Raw genomic sequence first — 9,719 nt, 5'->3', positions numbered from 1 at the left:
GCGGCATGGTGGTGTAGTGGTTAGCGCTGTCGCCTCACAGCAAGAAGGTCCGGGTTCGAGCCCCGTGGCCGGCGAGGGCCTTTCTGTGCGGAGTTTGCATGTTCTCCCCGTGCCCGCGTGGGTTTCCTCCGGGTGCTCCGGTTTTCCCCACAGTCCAAAGACATGCAGGTTAGGTTAACTGGTGACTCTAAATTGACCGTAGGTGTGAATGTGAGTGTGAATGGTTGTCTGTGTCTATGTGTCAGCCCTGTGATGACCTGGCGACTTGTCCAGGGTGTACCCCGCCTTTCGCCCGTAGTCAGCTGGGATAGGCTCCAGCTTGCCTGCGACCCTGTAGAACAGGATAAAGCGGCTAGAGATAATGAGATGATATATATATATATATATATATATATATATATATATGGGTTACAGTTTATCCACAGGTCCCAGTCCAAAAGTAGTTCATCTGGGAGTATATTCGTCAAAGCTGGCAACACAGCTGCCATAAGAGTGCACGTGCGGATCCAGCTGTTTGAGCGGCGCGTTAACCGAAGCTGCTGTGTCTCTCTCAGCGCTACTGGTCCTCTGTGCAGCACGCGCCACTATTTCACTGAGGATCTCCATCCTGCAGGAGGAGGAAACTTTTCTTGGACTCAACCCGCCCCTTTGTATTTTGGGGTTTGATCGTGGGCTGTTGCAGGAAGTCCCTTCACATCCTGTATCCTGCATCTGAGAGCCGTGGGTTTATTAAAGCTGCTCTCTCTCTCCATCTCTCCCTATAAACATGATGCACTGCCGGCGCGCGGACAACTGCACTCTCACAGCGGCGCTTCTGCACGCGCTCGTGCTGCTGACCGTCACACTCGCCGCTCACTTACCTGATGGTAAGCACTTACATCTCCACATCTGTCAGTGTTTTATTACTTTCTCATTTTTGTCAAATTTGCAACAACATTCAAATCCTTTTTTGCTTTTGAACTCCAGTCTGAAGAACTGAAATAAATGAAAAAAAAAAAAGTTGGGAAGATTTGTTTAGACTGTTTGCTGTGTGTGTGTGTGTGTGTGTGTGTGTGAGAGAGAGAGATGCCCAATTATGTGCTATGAGCAATTATATGCTTCAGTTATGCAAACTATTTTTCTTGAAAGATATAGCAGATATTTACAGGTATAAGACTTGCATAATTTACAGAAGTTTTTTTTTTGTACGCATTCAGTGTAGAAAACAATGCAACTGAAAGAGATAAGGCAGTGCTGCTGTCAGTATGGTGTGTGTGTGTGAGTGAATGGGGGCATGTTTTTATATCTTGATAAGAGACAACACAAGAGCAGGAATATCTGACAGTTTTGACCTTGCGGGGGCATTTGATTGATCCCCATCAATAAAAATAGACCCGAAATAATCCTCTATTTTTAAAGAGAGTTCTTTATTTTCACTGATTTAGGTGCAGGTATAGCATTAATTTGGTGCATTGATAATTTTCAGTGGAAGGCCTTCACAAGGATAGTAAGACGTGTGTGTGGCGGTGGTGGGGAGGTAATCGACTGTATGTAGGGATCATTGATCTGAATAATAACTTCCATCATGTATATATCTGCTTGGATGGGCATGAACAAAGTGCAGTGGCAGGAATGTGAGTGGAGAGATACTGTTTACATGGGTCAGCTGCACAGTTCCTCACTTGTCATGAGGAAAGGTGTGTGTGTGTGTGTGTGTGTGTGTGTGTGTGTGTGTGTGTGTGTGTGTGAGATGTATATATCAGTAGTTCCTTGAATGGCACGTATGCCAAGACCTTTTAATAAAGTCACAATATGAACAGTGAGACAGTATTTGCAATAAGTACAGTTGTCATTAATCCATCTTTGTCACAATGGGAATGTCAATGGAAAAGTGTTTGGAGACATACACTACACTAGAAGGGGTGAAGTTAATCTTAGAGAAGGTACTCGGTGACACTCCAGATAACTTTCTGGTTTGCCACATCTCTAAGCAATGTCCATGAGGAAAATACGCTCTGACACTTCTTGTAGTGTGGCATGTTACGATACGAGTCGTGTGTCCGACCTGCCTGTAGGTCACAGTGATGACGTTCACCACCCAGTGGGCCAGTTTCTGTTTTGCCAAGAGGGTCTCCTGTGTCTTTTCTCTGCCAAAAATAAATAAATAAATAAAATAATAAAAAAATGAACAGCTGGTTTGAGGATGCATACTGGATGCATACTGGACATAGCAAAGAATGCTGAGTACATTTGTCCCCATGGTTTCCTTGTCTTTGCTCTTTGCCTAGCTCAGTTTGTGCTGTTCATACATCACTTGACCTTTGCCTTTTCACTGACCTTGTTTTAGTCTCATGTGTTGTATCTGTCTACAAGCTTGGTTAATGTTTTTGTTTAATTGCATCTGTGTCTGTATCTGCCAGCTGAGATAGATAGATAGATAGATAGATAGATAGATAGATAGATAGATAGATAGATAGATAGATAGATAGATAGATAGATAGATAGATAGATAGATACTGGTTGCAAATGAACAGAGTGTGGCATAGTCATGCACATGCAGCAGGAGCGAGCAATAACTTTTGTGGGTCAGTATGCCATGTGGTGTCATGCTGTCAACATCGGGACCTGTGTTACATGTGTTTTTTGTCACAACGTGTATGTATGCATTTGCAATTTTACACAAAGAGCAAACATCAAAATCGGTGTCAAACTTGGGAAATCAGCAACAGAGACCCTTGAAATGCTTGCACAAGCTTGCTTGTTCTCTGCTCAAGTTTGAGGTCCATAGTGACATCGCAATTGCTCACATGCATATTCTCACAAAAACATGTGTAACACAATTCCAGATGTTCACAGTGCAGCATCACATGGCATACTGACTCACAAAAGTTACTGCTCACTCCTGTTGCATGCACATGGCTGTGCCACACCTGGTTTGTTTGCAACAGGAGCAGTCTCAGATTTTTCAAAGGAAATTTTTTAAGATGCTTGCGGAATAATCTGGTTAAAGAAAAAAAAAGAATCAACAAAATTTGCAATATGAAAATGACTATTGAGGGAGTATTATTTTTTATTTGCAATTTATATGACATCATTCTAACATCCAAGATCATTTTACCTCAAAGTAACATTAAAGAAACATTGATTTATTTCAAAACAAATACATTTAGATTTTGCAGATTCTTGGTTTACTATTCAGCACAAAATTGATTCAATATTTTAAAGAGCATTAAAGCTACAGCCTGGATTTTGCAAAGCTAAAGTGTCTAAAGATTATGAGTTTGTGTGTCTTCAGTAAGGGATATGAATAAATACCTGAAACAGCAGGTATTGGCAAGTGCCAGCTACTTCTATTAAATCAGATCTGCGTGATATGGTCTATAATTATACCTTTGATGGTTTTATTTATAATTTTATGTAGTGCATAAAAGAAAAATTTAATTTAACTCTGACAAAATATTGGCACTGCATTGTGTTGCAGTTGTGAGTTGACACTGTATTTTGCCATGAGTCTGTAATGCTGTTAGAGAGAGAGAGAGAGAGAGAGAGACTCTTTATGAGTGCTAACATCCTACAGAGTCTCTGACCCTTTGTTCTTTTTTTTCCCCAAGAACATGAGTCAGTTGGAGGCACGTGAATGTTTACTGATATCCAAAATACAGAACGTGAGTCATGTAAAAGGGTCAAACTGCCAGCAAATAGAGCAATACCAAAAAGAAGAAATAAACATCATTTCATTAGTGAGTGACTAACTGATACACAGCAAAACGAAGCCAAGACTGGGTCATAATGTATGCAACAATTAACTGATGTTAGAACAAAGCTGAAGAACTTTTCTCAATCCTTGAAGAGAGCACAGGCGCATGACTCGATCAGAGCAAGAACCATGACGCGCCTAGCATGGAAATTTGCCATGTTACCTCTGGGGTGCTTTCTATAAGGAGAACGCTGATGCTTTCTGAGAAATGGAAATGGACAGATTGGTTACCTGCCTCCTTTCAAATGTGAAGGGTGTTATTTATGTATATAAATGTTTAGTTGAGTGTGTGTGTGTGTGTGTGTGTGTGTGTGTGTGTGTGTGTGTGTGTGTGTGTGTGTGTGTTGTCTGTATTTAACCACTTGTCACTGACACCTGATGCCCAGCATGGAATGTTGTATAGCAACTGTCTTTTGATGTTCATAGTCATTTATCACCCTCTGTCATTTTGAAAGCACTGCAGTGTGTATTCGTGTGTGTGTGTGTGTGTGTGTGTGTGTGTGTGTGTGTGTGTGTGTGTGCGTGCGCGTGCTTTAATAAAAAATAATCTTGTACTTAATTAATAAATTTTGCCATGCCACTCATTTTCTGAACCTTCTATAATGGTGAATCCAGTTAGGTCCATAAACTTTTGGACACTGACAAAGTTGGTTACATTATCTGTCTACTACAGTATATTGGAGTTGACTTAAATAATGATTATGAGCTCAAAGAGCAGACTTTCTGCTTTCATTTCAGGGTATGTACATCCAAATTGTGGATCCAAATTGTGAACAGTGTAGGAATTATATCACTTTTTTATGTGATCCCCCTTTTCAAGGGAACAAAAGTAACTGGACAACCTGATAATCATAAATTTCATTGTCATTTTTAAAAACTTGGTTGCAAATCCTTTGCAGTCAATGACTGCAAGAAGTCTGGAAACTGTAAACATCACCAGATGCTGGGTTTCTTTCCTGGTGATGCTCTGCCAGGCCTTTACTGCAACTATCTTCAGTTTCTGCTTGTTCTTGGGCAGGGAAAGGAATGGAGAAATGGTTCCAGTTGAAAACTGGTTTCAAATTGTCCAATCTATTGGAATCATATGCCTCAGAGGTTGTCGATTCTATTTATCGATGATGGCCTGTTTTTCTAGCATTTTCTGCGCATTGCAAAAACTCGTGTCAAGACGTGAAACTCTGCATCTGATGTCAAACTCTGCCTCGACGCTGCTGGAAACTTGCAAAAAGAAGCAGTCATGCAGAGAGGAAGAAGCAGTCCAAGGCGTGGCTTCATTTCTTGAAGAAATTTGACCACAGTCAGTTGTGAAATGATCATTTCAAGTAAGGGTGGAAGCATCAGCAATATATTGAAACATCTTTCGATGCAACATGGGTTAAAATTCCAGGAATGCCGTGTATTTAACCCTGCACACGAGTTCCACTGCTTCCCTTGTCACTGTTTCACTTTATCTCCCAGTGCAAATCCACGTAGCCAAGCACCCCATTATACAGCCGGGATTGTCATTCTTGTGCATGGAGCAATTTCTCCTGGGTTAGGTGACTCAATGTGTGGAGTTTTGTTCTCAGGTCAAGAACATTCTGAATTTAATTTTTACTAGTAGAAAGTCCCTCCTCCTGATTTTCCCAAAAGGTGTCCAAGACACCATAAGGTTTGTGAACATACAATTATTCAAACAGGGAGAACCCCTGGAGGTTTGTGGGGCCTCCCATACTGCAAATAAGAGGGGTTCCAACCACCTGTCCCAATTTTTTTGTGTTATGAATTTGAACTTAAAAATCATGGTTTTAAGTGTTTGATTAAATTGTTCAACCAGCCTGTGATAAACTGATATGAGTTGATGTAATACTCAGTATTTCATACAGTTTGCAAAGTATGTGTGACATGAATGTTGTGCCTTGATCAGTCAGGATCTCTTCTGGAATCCTGACTCAGGAGATCACATGGAAGAGTGCTTCCACAACACTGCGTGTATGAATGTTGTGTAGATGCACTGCTTTCAGGTATCGCATTGCATAATCCACTAAGACGAACACAAAGCAATACCCTTGTGCAGATCAATGGCCCTATAAGATTCATACTGATTCTTTCAAAGGGGATCTTGATCAATGGTAAACGGTGCAATGGTGCTTTTGGCATGGCCGGCGGGTTCACCAATTGACACTGGTGACATGCTGCACACCACCTGCGAGCATTGCCATGAACGCCTGGCCAATAGAAGCAGACCATGAGTTGGTTTAGTGCTTTATCCTGCCCTAAATTGCCCCGCCATGGGATTAGGATGAGCTGCATGGAATAAATGTTGCCTATGGCTCTTTGGGACCAACAACTGGGTCGTTTCCTGTCCTGTGTGAGGGTTCTGTGTCACTTGATATAACCTATTTTTAATTAACAAAAATATGGGTAGGAGAGTGCAACATTAGGCTGGAGGTTTTCACCATCAATTACTCTCACTTGGTGAAAAACATGCCTCAGAGTTTTGTCGAAATCCAGAAGTGAAATCCCTCCAGAGAGGGGAGGGGCGAAGCCCTCCCTACACTCCATGTCCCCCTGTGAAGCAGACACAGATGGTCATGGGACCGCCTCCCCAGATAACACTGTGCTGCACTGGAACCCCCCTGACTTTCACTGCAGGAGGACCCATCAAAAAAAAAAAATGCTTGATTAATATTTTAAACCCCGGCCAATTTGTCTCCTGTATACATGGATGAGTGAGATGAGGACTAACCACTACCTCCACACTATGATTTTCACCCCTGAAATGGATAGTGATGGGCACCAGTGGATACTTGTGAACATCCCCATGTATACACCTCACCTTCACCAGTTGTGCATTCCCCACTGCTCCACAATGAATCAGGTTTGATGAACTGTGGAACTTGGGATTACAGCCTGAGTCCACCAAGGCCTGATATGTACCCCCTTGAATACTTACTGCCACTAGGTATGCTTCTGCTTGATTGAGGGAGGCCTGAGGCACATCAGGAATGCAAATCAGAATCCCTGCCTCCTTAAGGGGACACTGATCCTGAAAATGTGCTGCTTACCTACTGTGCCTGCAGACCTCCCCAGGCTTTGTCCCAGCCTTGGTGAGCATGGATGGTTCCACCTGTGGATAGAGAGGGGGGCGGTTAGTGCCAACATTGGCACAGATGCACAAGGGAGTGAGGGAAAACATAAAGGGACATGGGTTCAGGGAATGGGCTTTGGAGGAATTGGTTTCTGTTTCCATAGTGCAGGGGAAATGGAGGGGCAAAATGGGGGGGAGATATATATATATATATATATATATATATATATATATATAGAGAGAGAGAGAGAGAGAGAGAGAGAGAGAGAGAGAGAAGGGGTAGGAGTGCCTGCTCCTGGAAATGCTGCCAGATGGGCCGCCGCCTCCTCCACTGATGCCACGTGGTGGCACTGAACCCAGGATGAAATTCCTTCTGGCAACTGAATGACAAACTGCTCCAGCACAAGTTGGTCCATGATGTCATTGGTGTCACACCCTTCTGTCAGCAGCCACTGTTAGCAGGCGTCTCGAAGCTGTTGGGCAAAGGGTAATGGGCAGCTGACCTCAGTCATGACAAACTGCTCCAGCACAACCTGGTCCATGATGTCATTGGCATCACACTGTTCTCTCAGCAGCCACTGTTAACAGTCGTCTCAAAGCTGTTGGGCAAAGGTGAATGGGCAGCCGAGCTCAGTCAGTGCTAGTGTGCAGAAACGATGGTGATGTTGCTCCCAAGTGCAGCCAATCTGCTGCAAAATAGCCCACTACAGGCCCAGATACTCCAGTGGGTTGGCAGCTGGGAGCTCTTGAGCTGCGAGCTGGGCTTCCCCCAACAGGAGCAGCAATAGGCAAACCGCCCACTGTGAGGCTGGCCATAAGCAAGCTTTGGCGATGCACTCAAATTGATCCATGAAGGTCTCTGGGTTGTCCTGTGGACCCAGCTGGTTCATCAAAAAATGGGGTTTGGCGGTGGCATCCATGGGAGTGGCTCCTGGAGTACTTGATAGCTGGACCAGGCTCTGGATCACCTGCTGGTCCTCTGTCTAAGCTTGGAACAGAGCTTGGAAGCACTGCTCCAGCTCTGCACACAGCGTGACAAAGGCCTGATGTTGGGTTTGGTGCATCTTGGAGGATCTTGTCGACTGGCATTTCTTCCCCAATTTCCGGGTTTTGACACCTGTACAGCAATCTAAGACTTTTGTGAAATGAGGAAATGGGAGACAGCCTTGACAACTCAAGGTGCGCTTTATTTTTCTTTAACTTCACTCTGCTCTATGTGTACACACACACACACACACACACACACACACACACACACACACACACACACACACACAAACAACGTTAGATTGCTCAGCTCTCTCTCTCTCTCTCTCTCTCTCTGGTTACTGGCTTCTCTTTAAGAATAGAAGAGACACACATAAATAAATTGCCAGTAATCAAACAAAGGTGAAACTCATCACGTGTTACCTGCTGGTTCTATTGGACTCCTCACTGTCCACCGCTGATGCTCAATCACGCCCCCGCTGCCACAGTGTGATTTCTGATAATAAAATTTTAAATGGCCTATTAATTTCTGTTACTGATAAGAAACTAGGATTAACAAATGTACACTGACCGTTAATATCCTTTAAATAATCAGTTAAATAGGCTAGGGAAAAAAAAGCACTATTAGAAAGTTGAATGCACTGACTGGACTCAAACGCTCCATGTTGTCATGGTAACATTGACAATAACATGTAATAGGCATACTGATCAAGATTATTTGGCCAACCATTCCAGCAAACACAGTCCTTTTAGCGATGCAGTGCATTCAGCTCATTATTATTTATCTATTACTTCCAGAACATTCTTGTTCTTCATGCTTATTTGTTAAAATGGGTCGCCAAATATACTTTGGCAGCTGATAATATACCTGGGTGGCCCACCCAAGCAAAGTCTATAATTGGGAAACATTGCTACAGTAAATATCCTGTGTTATAATAACATTAGTGCCACACAGAAAGGCAGGCTTAGTAGAGTTTTTCTTTGACTAAGAAAACCTAAATGAAAACAAATGCTGTACAAATATTCTCTCATTTCATTCATTTTAGATGATGACAGACAGACAGATAGCTCTGAGGCTACAGCCAGCTCCTTGACTCACCCATCAGCTCCTAGCCAGCAAAACCCTTTTGCTCTTAATATGTTAACATGTTATTAAACAGACATTCTACAGTGTGTTAATAATACAGCTGAGTTGATGCTGAAAAGTTGTGTAGGCCTAATTTTTCCCCCACACACAAAAAAAAAACTGATCAGGAATCATAGCATTGGTATCAATAAAATCTTATCAATTCCCATCCCAATTTTTGGGGGATTTTGCCTTCAGTTTTGCCTTCAAGTGAAATGCTTGCTTTCTTAGATTCCGGTCGGGTGACTGACTTGGCCATTCCAGAATATTCTACTACTTTGCCTTAAAAAAGCTTTGGGTTGATTTCTAAGTATGCTTCAGGTCATTGTTCATCTGCACACCGAAGCTCCGTCTAGTGGGTTTTAAAGCAGTTGGCTGAAGCTGAGCAGATATTATAGCCCTATGCACTTCAGGATTCCTCCTGCTGCTTTTTTCAGCAGTCAGCTCATCAATAAATACAAGGCCACCAGATCCATTGGTAGCTATACATCTTTGCCTCAGGAGTCCATACAAAGCTGTAACAGAATTGTGCAAGCTTTTTTCGTTGATTTTTGGCAAACTTTAATTTGGTCCCATTTTAGAGGGAAAACCATGAATCTGGCCATGGAACAGCTAAGCCGCCAACTGTCCAATTACTTTTGGTCCCATAAAAAGGATGGGGGTAGTGTTGAAGGTGTCACATGTAAAAAGCGCTGTACTTCTTACACCAGTCACCCAATTTGGATGCAAATATCAACAAATTAAAGCTGAATATCTGCATTTTGAGCTCATATGCATTATTTAATTACAACTCTGATATA

General features: G+C 42.7%; 1 protein-coding gene across 1 annotated transcript in view; it reads left to right on the top strand.

Annotated features, from left to right (window-relative positions):
* The first annotated feature begins 635 nt into the window (after positions 1-635).
* LOC132894337 (disintegrin and metalloproteinase domain-containing protein 12-like) overlaps positions 636-9,719 on the top strand; it is a 234,502-nt gene continuing 225,418 nt past the window's right edge. Inside the window, exon 1 of the mRNA XM_060934018.1 lies at positions 636-866. Within this exon, the coding sequence (XP_060790001.1) occupies positions 767-866 (100 nt within the window). The 5' untranslated portion in view covers positions 636-766. The remainder of the gene's footprint in view (positions 867-9,719) is intronic.

Source organism: Neoarius graeffei, chromosome 11, assembly GCF_027579695.1.
Source record: "Neoarius graeffei isolate fNeoGra1 chromosome 11, fNeoGra1.pri, whole genome shotgun sequence".
Classification (NCBI taxonomy): domain Eukaryota; kingdom Metazoa; phylum Chordata; class Actinopteri; order Siluriformes; family Ariidae; genus Neoarius; species Neoarius graeffei.
The sequence above is the reverse complement of the archived record's forward strand: the minus strand, read 5'-3'. Positions and strand labels throughout refer to the sequence as shown.